This window comes from Schistocerca gregaria, chromosome 5 (genome assembly GCF_023897955.1).
Source record: "Schistocerca gregaria isolate iqSchGreg1 chromosome 5, iqSchGreg1.2, whole genome shotgun sequence".
NCBI classification, from domain to species: Eukaryota; Metazoa; Arthropoda; class Insecta; order Orthoptera; family Acrididae; genus Schistocerca; species Schistocerca gregaria.
In genome coordinates this window covers 282,484,145-282,503,211 of record NC_064924.1, presented here as the reverse complement: position 1 = coordinate 282,503,211, position 19,067 = coordinate 282,484,145, and the positions used below count along the sequence as shown (strand labels likewise).

The 19,067-nt window shown below is 40.8% G+C and overlaps 1 protein-coding gene across 1 annotated transcript in view; it reads left to right on the top strand.

Annotated features, from left to right (window-relative positions):
• Nucleotides 1–287: 287 nt before the first annotated feature.
• The window catches only part of LOC126272181 (Sjoegren syndrome nuclear autoantigen 1 homolog), a 48,280-nt gene continuing 29,500 nt past the window's right edge, over nt 288–19,067 (top strand). Inside the window, exon 1 of the mRNA XM_049974834.1 lies at nt 288–483. Coding sequence (XP_049830791.1) covers nt 432–483 — 52 coding nt within the window. The 5' untranslated portion in view covers nt 288–431. The remainder of the gene's footprint in view (nt 484–19,067) is intronic.

Here is a 19,067-nt window from a genome sequence, read left to right as displayed (position 1 = left end):
TGATGGTATATACATATCAGGATCCTTAGGAAACCCAAAAAAGACATATGTGGTGTCTTCTTCCTGTTTTGCTGCAATTTATTGCGCTAGAAACACTCCCGCTTCTAAAAACCACTGTAGAAATCAAAATAAACAACCAATATTCGCTTTCACGATAGCGCCGTACTGATAGTTTATGTTACTCGTCGCTTGGGGCGCTGCTGGCGCGGCAGGCAATAAAATCGAGACCGAACTACTTCCAACATATCGATCCCAGCAAATTCTCTCGATATCGTTATTGCACTATCAGATTGGTTTTCGGTATGGACAACAAGAAGGAATATCTCTCAATAGAGTCTTTGATGTAGTGGCATATTTGAATTTGTTTTGATTGCTGACAACAAACATTGTTTGTTTGTGGTTACGGCGTGCATGTTTCATTGGGTGTATTTATGGCTCAACACGGTGCATTACTCCAAACATATAATCAGGAACTGGTGAAATGTACGTATGTGAGTGCGTTTGGGTGTGAATAACGCCAGCGGTTTTCCATTAAACAGTGCATTTTGCAAGCACAGTGGTTGTTGGTTGTGGCGGTAGATATTATTTTTGTTCCTGATTAGTAACATACTATACGCCTGTGTTCAATTGCTGCTTGCCACAGGTGACAGTTCATGGTTTCATTGCAAATCTATGGCGGTGGGAAAGAAGTTTTCAGTCTAATATTTAACTGACATTGCCAGCCCCTTAACGGTCGCTCGCTCAAGTACACAACTAACTATGTAAGTTAAAGAAATTCGCCCTTAATCAATTGAGTTGTTTACGTCACAAAAATGGATCTACCACAAATAAATATTAGTCTTAAAAAAAGCGAATGCTTCGGTTATTTTGCTAGTAACAGCAAAACCATTTGAATGGGAATTCAAATGGTTGATATAAAATTAACTTTCCTGCCACAACGTGGAATATCAAGACACGTGACACAAGGTAGTAGCTTATACGACACGTACTCAGAAAAGACTTTTTTTCCTCATAAATCGGTTTCATGTTGTTGACCTATATAACAAACGCTAGCGCTGTTTCCTACAACGAAAACAAACAATTCGTGTTGGATGACACCGCCTTGTGGTAGGAAGGATAAGAACGCTACCATTTCCACACACTACATTCCAACAAGGAAAAGAAGATAGTGACAGACAAGGTTGAGTGATTCTCGTACTGCCATGTTAATTAAGGGTGTTTGTCACTACCACCTGAAATGGCACTAAATGAACGTAAGGCGTATTAATTTTACAGAACAGAAACTTTTTAAGTCCAAATACAAAATACTGCTTTCAGAGCAGTATTAATAAGTTGCTGCTTGAAACTTTTACATACAGAACATTTGGTTGTGTATGAGTATGCTGCCTATTGAAACAATTTCTTCTTGTTCTTAATAACCTCATTATTCCATACAATGTTAACATTGTAATTTGCAAATACACACTCCAGTTGCCAAAAATTATTGCACCAACACAAAAAGCTCCCTCCTGCTGCCACAATAAGGGTATTTTGAAATCTTGTGTTGTAATAATACAACATTAAAAACGAAAATTTTTATTTCCTTTTATTGGCAAGTCACCTTATCCATGAATGCTTTTCTTTATTTTTACGGTATCTTGCTTCAGTATTTCATTAATATTTTTTATATATTTTTGATCATGCTCTTCATATGTTTATGATTTTCCTGACCTGTGTTGGCTGTAAATAAAGTTTTAAAAACCTTATGATACCAGTACTTTTTATTTTAAAGCTATGGTGAATGGCAACCACTGAGTGACACATTTAACATTTGTATAGTTGCTGGTAAACAGCTGTGACAAGAATTTCATTTTCTCTGGAGCAGCAACAGAGGGATTGATAGCTGCACATCTGTTTAAAACTGCAAAAAGTATTTTAAAAAAAGGGATTTCCTAAGGGTGGAGGTATCAAAATATTTAATTTTAACCAACTAATCATAAAAAATTCAAGGTCATTGTATCAATAAATGACTAAAAATTTTATTTTCTGTTGTTTTATTATCTGTTGTGATTAGTCGTCATTTTTTGTCTTTACAGTGTGTATTAACTTTTTCTATGTGATTGTAGTCTTTTGCAAAAATATTGGCAAGACCATAAGAGAAGTAAGTTGCTGTATTTCCTGTGAAATTTATGAATGTGTTCAGAATTATGCTAATTCTTAATACTTGGTCAATGTTTGAATAATCTAATCTGATCTAGATTACATTTTACAAGGAACAGAAGAAGATAAGCTGCACACCAAGCAGTAGGTTCAAAATGTCTCATAGTGAACAAAAACTTGTTTATTTTACCTGCAGTTATGCCTAAGAAAGCAACTCCATTTTCAATTGCATTGTTACTCTTGAAAATAGTAATTCAATAAATGATATTAAAACAGAAGCAATAAATAAAAGATTAAACATTATGTACGGTGTTTGAGGGACTGGGGGATATTCAAAGCCAAAGAAACAATACAATGCCCACAGAATTAATCACAATTGTCAATGTCATTGGGTGAGGGCAAAGGTGGCATTAAGCGAGGAGCAAAGGTAGACAGACTCAGAAGGTTGTGATCCAAGCCTTTACCGTAGAAATCAAGAGAATGAGTTTAATCTTTCCTTACACAAGATCAGTACATGAAGAAAACGAAACAGAAAATATGTTTGTTGTATAAAAATTCTAGACAAGCAAAACATTAGATCATAATGATCTTAAACACACAATGCTAGTGGATGTCACTGGAAACAGTGTCCTGTACTTCTCGAATCAAAAGAAAAGTTTAAAAATGAAAGAATAAACTTTACATGACCCAAAAGGTATTGCTGCTTAACAACTTGATCTTCATTGAAGGACTACAGTTTGGTCTTTCAGATATGGCCAAAGAAACTAGGATGAAAATGTTTGTATTTGGTGACAGCAATACATGTCGACTAAAATTTGTCAAATAATATTGCTTGCATTGAGCAGTTATTAGCTCTGAAACAATGTATGAAATTAATGATGTATGATACATCGCAGATATAAAAGTTTAGTTCACATGGTTGTGTTCCAGACTATAAGGGAAGAAGGAGAGGTCTTTGCCTTGATTTATTCATTAGCTTTGTTCAGGTAATTCCCAAGCTGCTACACACTGTTTTCCAAGAAACACAGTATATTTTTTCAGGACACTTTAAGGTAACAGGTTTGTTCTAAGCCAAAAAGCGCTGACATATATAATGTAGCTACTCTGAAAATGCTGGAAATATAAGAGAAGTATGTGCGTTATTAAATTTTCACCCAGTTTTAAAGTACAGACTTAGGGAAATTAGTAAAAATCGTTACAGTCAATTGAAATGTGTTACAATAGGGGAAAATTGAATTATTCAAGAAAGTTCATTGTGGTATAGCGGCAATATGATACATAATATATTGCTGCAAAAGCTTTTGGTGTAGTGGTTAGCATTGCTGCCTCTAGATTACAGGGTCCTGGGTTTGATTCCCAGCCAGGTCTGTGATTTTCTTCACTTGGAAACTAAGTGTGTGTGTTTCGACTTTACCAATGCACAAGCTGCTGAAGTAGTGTCAAATAGGACTTGCACCAGGCGGCTGAACGAACCCAGATGGGCTCTCCTGGCCAGTAATTTCATATGATCATTTCCTTCCATTACTGAAAAATTTGGTGGAAGGGTTTATTTTGTTTGCTGTTAAGTTGTATTTCATTTGGGGTTAGTGTTACATATTATCCCTAGGTAAGTTTTCAAATAAATGCAATTGTTTTTGTACCCACCTCCAAATTTTTTATTCTAAAGATTGTTTACATACATGGCACATGTGTCTGAATTCAGGAAATAGTGCACATGCTTTCAGTTTTCTCCCTTCTACTTTTTTTTTTCTTTTCATAAACTATTTTTGTATCAAGATATCAAGATTTATCTGAACATTGTATGTCAACAGTAACAAAGACAGAACATATCTGAATATATGTACGTCTGCATTGCCTTGTTCTTCAACTGTAACATGAACCATTTGCTCAGTGTGAAATAAAGGTAGTTTACTCATAATTTCTTTGCTTAAAAATGCATAATTCATTATATGCTGAGGTGACAAAAGTCATGAGATAGTGATATGCTCATATACAGAAGGCGGCAGTATCGCATACACAATGTATAAAATGTCGATGCATTGATGGAGCTGTCATATGTACTCAAGTGATCCAAGTGAAAAGGTTTCCGCTGTAGTTGTGAGATTTCCACACTTCTAAATATCTCTAGGTCCACTATTTCCGATGTGGTAGTGAAATGGAAACATGAAGGGACACTTACAGCACAAACGCGTACAGGCTGACCTCGTCTGTTGACTGACAGAGACCGCTGACAGTTGAAGAGGGTTCTAATGTGTAATAGGCAGACATCTATTCAGACCTTCACGCAGGCATTCCAAACTGCATCAGCATCCAGTGCAAGTACTATGACAGTTAGATGTGAGGTGAGAAAACTTGGATTTCATGGCTGAGCGGCTGCTCATAAGCCACACATTACGCCGGTAAATGCCAAACAATGCCGTGATTGGTGTAAGGAGCATAATAGTTGGACGATTGAACAGAGGGAAAATGTTGTGTGGAGTGAAGAATCATGATACACAATGTGCCGATCCGATGGTAAAGTATGGGTATGGCGAATGCCCAGTGAACGTCATCTGCCACCATAGGTAGTGTCAATGGTAAAATTCGGAGTTGGTGGTGTAATGATGTGGGCGTGTTTTTCATGGAGGGGGCTCGCATCCCCTGTTTTGAATGGCACCATCACAGCACAGGCATACATTGATGATTTAAGCACCTTCTTACTTCCCACTGTTGAAGATCAATTTGGGAATGGCGACTGCTTCTTTCAATGCAAATGAGCACCTATTCATAATGCACGGTCTGTGGCAGAGTGGTTACATGAGAATAACATACATGTAATGGACGGCCTTCATAGGCTATAATGTAAATTATTTTAGGTACTGTGACTTGTTACAGTGCCATAACCATATCAATATAAATTTGTCACCAACAACAATAAAATCTAACTTACATTCGTGCATAAAGTGAAGAATTTATGAATCAGACTTGGAAATAAACTCCGTTAGAATGATTTACTCATGTTTTGTAAGAATTGTCGAACAACATGAGAAAACAAAAATAATCTCAAAACTCTATATCTAATTTCTCGTATGACATATTGTCTACATCACTGAGATAAACTAGTCTATAAGAAGGGAGCAACAACCACTGACATAAATAATTACTTGAAAGAGTAATTCCATACCAAATGGAATCTTGCTTCAGTAACTATTATCTCCTAAACGACTCATAGCACAGCTTCCAAAAAAATGCAGTCTGCAGTACAGATTTTTTATGAACTGCTAAACAGACTGGGTGAAAGAAAGTAAGTCTTTGGGACTTTTCTACATTTGCTTAAGACATTTGATGTGTGCATCATGTAGTATTTTTATCGAAATTAGGAACTTAGAGTATAGGAGGAATCACACTAAATTTCTGATGTAGAATACAAAGTGCTAAACTGTGTTATAAGAGTGAAGGTAAGGTACTAACAGTAAAATCAACATAGAATACTCTCAGCTGTGGAGTTCCTATTGTATTTTCTTAAGACAGTTATGTTTGTGACAGAGACTGAAGAAATAACTGTAATGGATAGAGACTTTCATTATTACAATAAAAGAACCAGATGTGATTGTTGTAGGATACTGTGTTAAGAACACACACACACAACCAACCTTTGTACTGTGGAGAATGGAGATGTAATATCTTGTTTTTCATTATCATCAAATATTTTTTGTGTCACTTGAGCTTGTCATTAATGACATTTGTTTATGTCCATCTGGTTTGCTACTTGTAATGTGACTGTAGGACTGCCAGGAGGCCATTTGTTGTTATCTCAGTTATTTGTCATTATATTCAATTTGACACTGCATGGGGCACTTTGACAAGATATATCAATGCTATATTTTTGATGTAGCTCCATTATTGTTATGTGTTCATCTCACAGTGGCAGTTGCTATCCAGCTTTGTACATTGCTCTCCTTCCTTCTCACATGTGTTGTTCTTATCTGTACATGACTGCAACACGTAATAAATGGCATGTAATTATGTACGTAATCAAAGTAGCACTTTATGCTATATTTTTAGAGTGGGTATATTATTGATATGTTATTAGCATTGCTTTTCCGGCAAACAATGAAGCAGAAATTTTTTATTGCACTAGTCTTTATTTTTTTTTTCTCACACTGCCTGAAAAACACATCAATGGATGTGAGGCATTAATGGCTTTTTTGGTCTTATAGCTTTTATTGCTGTATCTTTTATTGTTCCCGTATCCAGCTCATGTGTCTAGGATCTTTATTTAATTATTGTAATCAGTTTTCTGGCATAAATAATTGTGATGGTCACACCGTGTTACATTGCAGAAGTGTTGAGAACTACACTTTCCACGATTTCGAGAACCATAAGAAGCGACAGGGACACTGATGGCTACGCAAGGAAATTATGATCAGGCATGAGAAGAGCAACATTGCCAAGAGATGACCACTTCCTACAACTTCAAGTTCTCCACCAATGTCACATCACTGCCGGTGAAGTGCGAAATGGACTCCAAATTTAAGGGATCATTGTTAGTGAGAGAACCATCCAAAGAAGACTGGAAGAAGCCAGTCTTCAATCCAGAAGACAAGCTACACACCCAGAGCTCATGAGAAAGAATAACACAGCTCAGTTATGTTTCTCAAGGGAGTGTAGCAGCTGGCAAGTACAGCAATGGGAGCAGTTGTTTCTCGATGATGAGTCTCAATTTGGCCTGTAATACCTGTTGATAGAGAAATGGTCTGAATAAGGCCCGGGGAAAGGTATTCCCCTTGTACATTCTCACACAGGATGCCTTTTCTGGGAGTTTCTATGATGGTGTGGGCAGGAATCAGTATGACTTAAAGATGGATTTGGTCTTTGTGAATGTGGGAGCCTTGCAGTATATTGGTATGTGAAGGATGTCCATTTGAAGAATATTTTGCCTTTTGATCCATTTATTGGTAATGGTTTTACATTAATGTATGACAATGCATACCTGCATGTTGTAAGAGCTCTGGGATGAAGCGGAGACTGCTGAAAACTGTGTTTTGAATCCTGTTGAGCATTTATGTGGTCAGCTGGGAGAAGAGGCCATCAGCAGTTTTCAGATACCCTATGGGACCTAAGGGAGGCCCTCTTGAAAGAATGGGCTGGATGATTCCTCAAGAGGACTTTCGAGCATTAATCAGGAGCATGCCTGAAAGGTTGGATGCCTCGATTGGTGCAGGAGGAGGTGGCAGATGCTTTTGAAGAAGAAGTGAAGTGTAGAAAACCAAAACGCAGGTTCTTTAGCTTCACAAACTTCCTGGAAATTTGCTTGAAATGCGAATCCATTCTTGTTGTTTCCACATCTCAGACTCCTTGATGGGACTGTACCACAATGTTTTATCAATAAATGGAAATTCCAGGATGGAATGAAACATTGTTGTGAAAAGGATAGTTGCTGATCACCATATAGCAGAGATGCTGAATTGTAGATGGGCACAACAAGAAGACAGACAGAAAGTGAGCTTTGTCGAAAATAGACAACATATATGCACACACTCACACAAATGCAGCTCACACATATGACCATAGACTCTGGCATCAGCTGCCACAGACTGTGGTCGTGTGTGTGTTTTTATTTTCAGCAAAGGCCTTGTTGGCCGAAAGCTCACTTTCTGACAGTCTTTTTGTTGAACTTATCTGCAACTCAGTGTCTCCACAATATTTGGAGTAGCAGCTCTACTTTTCATAATATTGCCACAATGTTTTATCATAAAAAAGTAGATTAGTGTCATAAAAGTGACTGGAATTCAAAATAAAAGAATTACAGTAAACATTTTTTTTAAGAAACTGGGGGATATTGCATTTTTTTGTGTCGATGAATATAGATCTAATGATGGGTGTGTTGAATTGCATCATACGGGAAATTGCAAAATACAATAATTACATATACGTATGCATAATGAAGCAACAGAAATTTGTAGCAAGGCCAGGGGTCGAACCAGGTCACCTGCTCACTAGGCAGATGTGCTAACCGCTACACCACCCTGACACAGTGGCTTGGCAGAATTGGGAGGACTATCCTAGCACTCCTCTCTCCTCAATATGAATTCCCGTTCACACTCAGTCCACTTGGTATTCCCTCTAAACTTGAACACCAAGTGGGCTGAGACATGAATGGGAATTTGGACTGAGGAGGGAGGTGTGCTAGAGTAGTCCATGCACTTGTGCAAAGCACTGTGCCACAGTGGCATAATCGTTAGCATGTTGCCTGTGCTCAGGATACCCAGATTCAAATCCAAGACTTGGGTACAAATTTTCATTTGTTGCTTCATTCTGCATACATATACAGGGTGGCCCATTGATAGTGACCGGGCCAAATATCTCACGAGGTAAGCATCAAACAAAAAAACAACAAAGAACAAAACTCGTCTGGCTTGAAGAGGGAAACTAGATGGTGCTATGGTTGGCCCACTAGATGGCACTGCCATAGGTCAAGCGGATATCAATTGCATTTTTTAAAATAGGAACCTCCATTTTTTTATTACGTATTTGTGTAGTACATAAAGAAATATGAATGTTTTAATCAAAATATCCACGTGTGTACTGCCGGTCTATAGTGTCCAACGGGCACAATATTTCGGCGATCAAACATGTCGCCATCATCAGGTGAACTGACGGACTGAGCTCCTGTGGATATTTTGATTATTAAATACGCCGGGAGAAACTCAAGGATCACATGAATGTTTTAGTTGGACCACTTTTTTCGCTTTGTGATAGATGGCACTGTAATAGTCACAAACGTATAAGTGCGTGGTATCACATAACATTCCGCCAGTGCAGACGGTATTTGCTTCGTGATACATTACCTGTGTTAAAATGGACCGTTTACCAATTGCGGAAAAGGTCGATATCGTGTTGATGTATGACCTTTGCGATCCAAATGGCCCACGGGCGTGTGCTATGTCTGCTGCTCGGTATCCGGGACGACATCATCCAAGTGTCTGGACCATTCCCCGGATAGTTACATTATTTAAAGAAACAGGAAGTGTTCAGCCACATGTGAAACGTCAACCACGACCTGCAACGAATGATGATGCCCAAATAGGTGATTTAGCTGCTGTCATGGCTAATACGCACTTCAGTAGCAGACAAATTGCGTGAGAATCGGGAATCTCAAAAACACCAGTGTTGAGAATGCTACATCAACATCAATTGCACCCGTACCATATTTCTTGCACCAGGAATTTCATGGCGATGACTTTGAACATCATGTACAGTTCTTCCATTGGGCACAAAAGAAATTACGAGACAATGACAGATTTTTCGCACATTCTTTTTAGCGACGAAGTGTCATTCACCAACAGCGGTAACCTAAACCGGTATAATATGCACTATTGGGCAACGGAAAATCCACGATGGCTGCGACAAGTGGAACATCAGCAACCTTGGCGGGTTAATGTATGGTGTGGCATTATGGGAGGAAGGATAATTGGGCCCCATTTTATCGATGGCAATCTAAATGGTGCAATGTATGCTGATTTCCTACGTAATTTTCTACTGATGTTACTACAAGATGTTTCACTGCATCACAGAATGGCTATGTACTTCCTACAATTTGGATGTCCGGCACATAGCTTGCGTTCGGATGAAGCGGTATTGAATAGCATATTTCATGACAGGTGGATTGGTCGTCAAAGCTCCATACCGTGGCCCGCACGTTCATCGGATGTGACGTCCCCGGATTTCTTTATGTGGGGAAAGTTGAAGGATATTTGCTATCGTGACCATTGTCAATGCATGTGCGAACGTTACGGAAGGCGAACTACTCACTGTTGAGAGGAAAGTCGTTATACATATTGCCAAACGCATTGAGGTTAACAGACGTCATTTTGAGCATTTATTGCATTAATGTGGTATTTACAGGTAATCACGCTGTAACAAGCATTGCATTCTCAGAAATGATAAGTTCACAAAGATGCATGTATCACAATGGAACAACCGAAATAAAATGTTCAAACGTACCCACGTTCTGTATTTTAATTTAAAAAACCTACTTGTTACCAACTGTTTGTCTAAAATTGTGAGCCATATGTTTGTGACTATTACAGCACCATCTATCACAAAGCAAAAAAAAGTAGTCCAACTATGGCATGCTGTGTTGCAAAATGTAGTGTTTTTGGATACAGTGCATTTCAACCTGCCATGCAGTGATCGTTGTGTACACATTGCTATCATCTCCACTAAGATTCTGTCACACACATCAAAATACTAGAACTGTGTCACTAAATAATCCATCGAGATACGAGTAGGGGACCATCTGATCTTCTGTGACTGTGACCACAACCTTAATATGGAATGAGAACCTGTATATTGATTAAGGAGTGGAACGAGACACTGCATCTGTGACAAAGTGACATTGAGGGTGGGCAGGCAGAGCATGAGGGGCCTCTGACATGAATCAAGGATGGTGCAATAAGCAGTAGGAATGAATGGGAGAGATATACAGGGTGTTACAAAAAGGTACAGCCAAACTTTCAGGAAACATTCCTCACACACAAATAAAGAAAAGATGTTATGTGGACATGTGTCCGGAAACACTTAATTTCCATGTTAGAGCTCATTTTAGTTTCATCCGTATGTACTGTACTTCCTCGATTCACCTCCAGTTGGCCCAATTGAAGGAAGGTAATGTTGACTGCGGTGCTTGTGTTGACATGCGACTCACTGCTCTACTGTACTAGCATCAAGCACATCAGTACGTAGCATCAACAGGTTAGTGTTCATCACGAACATAGTTTTGCAGTCAGTGCAATGTTTACAAATGCGGAGTTGGCAGATGTCCATTTGATATATGGATTAGCACGGGCCAATAGCCGTGCCGCAGTACGTTTGTATCGAGACAGATTTCCAGAACAAAGGTGTCCCGACAGTAAGACATTCAAAGCAATTGATCAGCGTCTTAGGGAGCACGGAACATTCCAGCCTACGACTCGCGACTGGGGAAGACCTAGAACGATGAGGACACCTGCAATGGATGAGGCAATTCTTCGTGCAGTTGACGATAACCCTAATGTCAGCGCCAGAGAAGTTGCTGGTGTACAAGGTAACGTTGACCACGTCACTGTATGGAGAGTGCTATGGGAGAACCAGTTATTTCCGTACCATGTATACCGTGTGCAGGCACTATCAACAGCTGATTGGCCTCCACGGGTACACTTCTGCGAATGGTTCATCCAACAACGTGTCAATCCTCATTTCAGTGCAAATGTTCTCTTTATGGATGAGGCTTCATTCCAATGTGATCAAATTGTAAATTTTCACAATCAACATGTGTGGGCTGATGAGAATCGGCACGCAGTTGTGCAATCACGACATCAACACAGATTTTCTGTGAACGTTTGGGCAGGCATTGTTGGTGATGTCTTGATTGGGCCCCATGTTCTTCCACCTATGCTTAATGGAGCATGTTATCATGATTTCATACGGGATAATCTACCTGTGCTGCTAGAACATGTGCCTTTACAAGTACGGCACAACATGTGGTTCATGCACAATGGAGCTCCTAGACATTTCAGTCGAGGTGTTCGTATGCTTCTCAACAATAGATTTGGTGACCGATGAATTGGTAGAGGCGAACCAATTCCATGGCCTCCACGCTCTCCTGACCTCAACCATTTTGACTTTCATTTATGGGGGCATTTGAAAGCTCTTGTCTACGCAACCCCAGTACCAAATGTTGAGACTCTTCGTGCTCGTGTTGTGGACGGATGTGATACAATACGCCATTCTCCAAGGCTGCATCAGGGATTCCATGCGACGGAGGGTGGATGCATGTATCCTCACTAACGGAGGACATTTTGAACAAAGTGTTTGAAGTCACGCTGGTACGTTCTGTTGCTGTGTGTTTCCATTCCATGATTAATGTTATTTGAAGAGAAGTAATAAAATGAGCTCTAGCATGGAAAGTAAGCGTTTCCGGACACATGTCCACATAACATATTTTCTTTCTTTGTGTGTGAGGAACGTTTCCTGAAAGTTTGGCCGTACCTTTTTGTAACACCCTGTATAGATGACACCTCCCCCCCCCCCCCCCCCCCCTTTCCTCTCACCTATCCCACCACATGTTGGTCAGTTCCTCAGCAGACTTGATATTGGTGATGTGATCAATTACTGTGACTATTGGACAAATAGATCCAGCCAAACACTTGTGAATTATTTTGTCCTCAGTTATACCAGGGAAAACTGAAGGGCCACATTGGGTGTGCTTGTGTGATTTAATTGGTAGTATACTCCAACAAAAGGATAAGAATTCGAGTTTTGTATCCCAGTTAGGCCCACAGTTCTTACTTGTGACATGTGCTTTGCATAGGGTAAAATGATTAATTCCTTTAAATTAAAAATATTTCCACAGTCTTAATAAAGTTGTGTGCTTTAGTAACTTTATCATGCAGCATTTTACTAAACTACTTATGTTACCATTTGCTGCTTGTATCAATATACAGGGTGTACATAAAGTCCGGGAACACTTTCAATTATTTATTGCACAAGAACTAAAAATTGTACAGATATCATATATGTGTAATTTTGAAGAGAAACCCTGAAATTTTTTTTGTGTATACCACCACAGTGTAGTCTGGTAATTTGCCGATAGTCAGCGCTAGTCATAAACATGCCGAGTTCGGGTGCGTAGTGAGCTTTCTGTGTGTTGGAGTTCGACAAAAACAAGTGTGCTACAGCTGTTGAATCTGGAGTACAAAGCATCCACATGAATACATTGAATTTGAGCATGATTCCTCAAAGCTAAATGTTTTTTGTGCCCTGTCACATTGAAAACTGTACGGGCATTCTTCTTCACCAAGAGCACTGTTGCTGGATATTCCTACTTGGACATGTTGTAGTAATGGCTGATGCCTCAAATGCAATCAGACTCTCCATTCTTTTTTCAGCAGGATGGGGCTCCACCGCATTTTAATCGTGAATTTCATGGGTACCTGAATACGGAACTGCCGCATCGATGGATCAGCTGTGCTCCAGAGGGGGACAGCTGTTTAATGAAATGGCCTCCCCAATCAGATCGCACTCTGTGTGACTTTTTTCTGTGGCGACACATTAAAGATCTGGCGTATGTACCGCCTCCACCACGTGATGTAACAGAGCTCCGGGAGAGAATATGGGAAGCGACTGCCACAGTCGACGATGCTATGCTGAAACGGGTCACTCATGGTTTGCACATCGAATTTTGAAAAAAAAAAAAAAAAAAAAAATCATTCAGAGTTTCTCTTCAAAACGCAATATGTATGACATCTGTACAATGTTTAGTTCTTGTGCAATAAATAATTGAAAGTGTTCCCAGACTTTATGTACACCCTGTATTTCACTCATCATTCTGCAGTAATTTTGTGACAAGATAATCCTATCTCATCGATACTGTTTAACATAGTACTCGAGAAAGTCATTTGAGAAGTGGACAACAATGGGAAAGGTACCAATCTAAATGGGAGAACATATTTGTTAGCACCTGCTGATGACTTACAGCCTTGGACTCTGAGACGACATTTTTGGGGTCTAGCCCAAAATGCAAGCACAGTCGGTCTTAAAATCAAAGCTGAGAAGATGAAAGTAATGGAAATATCCAGAGGAGCAGCACAGAGAGCCCCAATGCAACCAGGATATCAGAATTTGGTTAAGGCAGCAAAATTTGAAAAGTGGGGAAGCTGTTTTAACAACTTAAAACTGGAGGTACTAGATTATTAATTTACCCAGAACATTTCAGCATGAAAGATATGGCGACACCACACAGTACGCGGCAAAACCAATATTAGTTCTAGTGGTGTTACAGGCAACCATAGACACTTAGTACCATAAAAGCAGGTGTTTAGAAACTGTTGGTATTTTTTGGGGGGGGGGGGGGGGGGGGGGGGAAGCGTGCATGTGCGCGCGCATCCACCCACACACACACACACACACTCAAGGAAGCTGTTTAGCATAGAATGAGATGTGAGTGTTTGGACAAGATAGAACCAGGGATGTTTTGAACGACAATCAACCCTTGTTTAAGGAATGAAAGCAAGAAGACAGAGTTGGTATGGAAGATGAATATTGGTATACCACTGTAGACTGCCAGATTTCTCTAATTTTGCTGTTACAACTGTCGCACAAAATGCACATGAGACAAGATTTGCTTTTGGCTTGTTTTCAACATGTGCTTTTAAATTCTATGTGGGAAAACTACATTGTTGTGTCCGACTCTACAAATTGTTGAGCAACACAAACTCGTGACAAATTGTATACACCCTCTCGGGATTTTCTCATCCACTATTTGTATATTTCCGACTGTAAAATAAAAAATTACCAGTTGGGATCTTCTACAACTTACTGCAGGAATTTGAGTGTGCTAATCTTAAAATTTTGGTAGAGAGTTTTGAGAAAGTGGAATATGTAGTTCAGTACATGCCTGGACTAGTTATTTAAAGAACATGATTCAAGCAGATAGAATAGGATGTTGAAGTGATTCAAAGGAAGACATCGCACAATCTGCATGGAGAGTAATTACAGTGTGGGTTCCACAATGTTGGAACATTGGTTCATTACTGTTTTTGGCCTGTGTTAGTTATCTGTCCTTTTATTTTGATCAGCATGCAGAATTAATCCCTTCTGAATGTGAATTTGTAAGTACTGCTGTCAAGCAAATCAAATACACTTTAACAGAGAAAACAGTAAATTATGTTTTCATAGAAGATATGAACTGGTTTTCCACAAATGAGCTAGCATTGAACTCTGAAAACAGATATGACTCATCCAGTTTGGTACTTCCAATTTATGATATGTACAAACTAGAAATAATAAAGACATTGGAAGAAAATTCTCAATTATTTACACCGCATGATGACAAAAATTGAAACTATAAAAACCATATAAAAGACCTAAAATATTGAGGTTCAGCTACAACTGTCATAAAAATAACTCTCTAGCTGTGATGACAAAGAAGTGAGTGAGTTAACACACTGAATGTTTTCTGTGGTGTCACCGCCAGACACCACACTTGTTAGGTGGTAGCCTTTAAATCGGCCGCGGTCCGTTAGTATACGTCAGACCCGCGTGTCGCCACTATCAGTGATTGCAGACCGAGCGCCGCCATATGGCAGGTCTAGTCTAGAGAGACTCCCTAGCACTCGTCCCAGTTGTACAGCCGACTTTGCTAGCGATGGTTCACTGTCTACATACACTTTCATTTGCCGAGACAACAGTTTAGCATAGCCTTCAGCTACGTCATTTACTACGACCTAGCAAGGCGCCATATTCAGTTACTATTGATAATGATATTGTGAATCATCTACTTTCAAGAGCGACGTTCATCATTAATGGATTAAAGTTAAGTATCAAACTAATTAGGTCAGCTTTCTGAATTCTCATTCCTTGTCATGTTCCAGACCTCACGTCAGTATAGTTCTTCCCTCCTCATGCCAGCCTGCGTGAGCTAAAACGCGTGCATTTCGGTCTCCTCTAGTAACACGATGTTGGCTCTTCTGCCAACACAACATTTTCAGTCATTGATGTTCGACAGGGCAATTGTTCAAATGAACAGTGTTCATCGCAAAATAGAAGATAATTACAATTGTGTGTTTGGTGCTCTCCTGTACATCTTGACGAATTCTGTATAAGCAGTTGGGGATGTCACCTACATTCACACAATACGGCTGTTGACTGGTGAAATATTTTGTCAACAACCTGTTAGAATTGCACAGTAATTAAGATATTCACAAACACAACAGTAAAGAGAGTAGTTAATAAATTAAAATTTTTACGAAATTAGTTCTTTGACTCTCTGGATGTTCTGGGACGTTTTATTAGATGTTCTGGGACATGTTTTACTAGATTCACCAGAGCAATAACACCAAAATAAATGGAAATTGTGCTTTACTTTAACCTCATACAGTTTTGTGATGGCTTCATATTATCGAAGTTGCTAAATTTCAAGCAAAATCTTTTATTGGCCATAACTCCGTAACTAAACATTTGTGGATCAATGTTTATATGAACTTTTTTCTTTAGTTTTACTTGTAGAATAACATATTAAAATATTTGCGTATCTTCGTGAATCATTCTGTATAGACTGAAGCGTCAAGTGAAAATTAGTACCAACCTGGGTCTGCTGCGTTCTTGGCAGGTGCATTAGCAACTAAGCCACCTTGGCACAGCAGTTCATACAACAGCACAGATTACCCTGGCATGCCTCCTTCCTTGATCCAAATTCTCACTGCCACCCTAGTCTACTTTAAATTTCCCCTTACACATAAACAGAATTGCTGAGGCTCTCCTGGTTCTGGAGTAGCATCTCAGCATCAAATGTAAATGGGGGATCCATCAGGTGCAGGTACTTATAAAAATGAATGACACAATTTCAGAAACTTTATTGGTCTTGTACAGATATGATTTTATGTATTTGGATTGAGGAGGGAGGCCTGCCAGTGTGATTTGTGCAGTCGTATGAATGGTTTGCTGAAGTGGCTTAGTGGCTAATGCACCTGCCTAGTAAGCACGATACCCAGGTTTGATTCCCAGCCTTGGTACAAATTTTCACTCACCACTTCAATCTGTATGCTTAAAAACTGAAATTGTGTCATTTCATTTTTTTCTTCTCAGCATTTGTATACCCTCGACACAGTATTTTCGTGGTTCTGACCCTCATTCTGATTTCTACAAGCTGCTGTTGTCTGTTTAATTGGCATCCTTGATTTTGTACATGTACCCCACACCCTTTATTTTTCTCCTTATGTTCCATGACCGTATGCCTTCTTCTTTCCTGTTTTGCCTTATTTCTGTCTTGTGCTGGTCTACCCCATTCTTTCTTCTGGTGTTTCTGCTTGCACTGTTTCACTGCGCCCATCCTCTTCTCGTTTGCTGTCAGTCTTGGGCCCTCCTTTGTGTTTTCGTCCCTCGTCTCACTTGCTCGTTTGCCCATGGTTTCTTCCAGGCTGGAATTATCACTCCTGCAGCTTTTGCAGTTCTACCAGTTCCTGTGCCACAGGCCCCACCAGCTTCTGCACCACAGGCCGTTCTGGCTCCTGTGCCGCATGTTCCTCCAGCTTCAGTGCCATCTGCTCCGGTGCCGCCTCCTATACCGATGCCTGCTGACCTAGTGCCTCATTCCTTGATGCTGCCTGCTCTGGTGCTCTCATCACCAGACCCTGCGCCTCTTCAGGTCCCAATGCTGCCGGCCCACACTTTGCTAGCTTGTCTGCAACAGGCCCGCTTGCCATGCAGCCCTCTGGTACTGCCCCAGCCCTTGCATGTGAGGTCTTTGGATGTCATTCCTTTCCTTGTCAGCTCTGCTGTGGCCGACCCTCATCGCCGGCCCTCCTATCACAACAAGCCCTGGTATGCCCAACTCTCCTGTCCTCACCAGCTCTGTCGATATCAATGCTTTCTCACTCAGTGGCCCTGTTGCAGCCGGCCCACCAGTTGCCATTGTTTCAACCACCTATGAGGCCATCCATGTGGTCTCCTCCCGGTTATCACTGATTATTGCCACCAGCTCTCATGACACTGTCCCTGGCTGCCCTCCTCCACACCCACTGCCACCCCCCAGGGGGTCCACAACTCTTTCGTGGATACGTGCATAGTGAGCATGGACCCCGAGCTAATGTGGGCCTCCTTCCTTTCCAGGCTGCATACCTTCCTTTTCTGCATCCTTCCTTATCCCCCATCTTCGCCCTCCTTCCCCTCACCTCTGGCTCTTTCCTTCCCCTTCTTCCCCTCTGGGATTATGGTTTGTGCCTACGTTCAGAGACGGACACTCGTAAATGTAACGCATTCTTCACCTTCTCTGCTTGTATGTCTTTATCCTTTTTTTGTCCTTCTCTTTTCTTTGCCTCTTCTCTTTACCCTTAAACGCTGCGGCATTTGAGACCTCTCTTCTTTCCTTTCCCTTTCTTTGTTTTTCCCTTTCTCTTTCGTCCTCCCTGTGCATGTCTGAAGGCCGACCCACGCATTTTTGTGCGTAGCTGGTGACTGGGTAACGCGTAATTCCCCGCCCCGGGTAGACAGGTAGGACATGTACGTACCCTCTGGTAACGGCCAGGCCCAGAAAGGGGTGATTACCCGAACTGATACCTTCCGAAAGTGTTGATTGGTCCCTCCGTCAGTTTGTCGGGAGGTGTGAACAATCACTTAAGGTGGCAGCGCCCTCAGAGAGGGCCTCCGCAAAGGAGGAGCACGCCATCGGAGACGCCAGTAATCATGGGGGATTCTTCCGCAATGGTTTCCTCATCTTCCACTATGTCTGCTCACAAGCGTAAGTTCACTGAGTCTCAGCCACAGATAGTTCTTCCATCGTTGCCACAGTTCCTTGTTTCTCGGCCTGACGAAGGTCACGACTTCTGCACGGTCAAGCTTTTCATTATTCAGAAAGGTGTCGACTCAATTGCAGGTCCTGTAAAGTCTTGTTCCAGTTTACAGAATGGCACCTTGTTGTTAGAAACAGTCAGTGCCCTCCAGGCACAAAAATTGCTGCGTACTTCACTGCTCCACACCTTCCCTGTCCAGGTTGAAGCGCACCGCACTTAAAATTCCTCACATGGAGTCGTTTATACATGCCCCTTCGACGGATTGTGTGACGAGGAAATTCAACACTACCTGTCTGACCAGGGCGTAACGGCTGTTCATAGAGTTATGAAAAGGGTTGACACGAACATTGTTCCAACCCGTACTGTCTTCTTGACATTTGCCAGAATTCAACTCCCATCGAAAATAAAAGCGGGCTATGAAATAATATCCATTCGCCCCTACGTCCCAAACCCTAAGCGATGCTATCGGTGCCAGCGGTTCAATCACACCAGCAAGTCCTGTTCCAACCCGGCCAAATGTGTTACGTGTGGCAAGGATGCCCATGAGGGTACTTGTCCACCTCCATCCCCTCGTTGCATCAACTGTATGGGTGACCACGCTACTTCCTCTCGAGATTG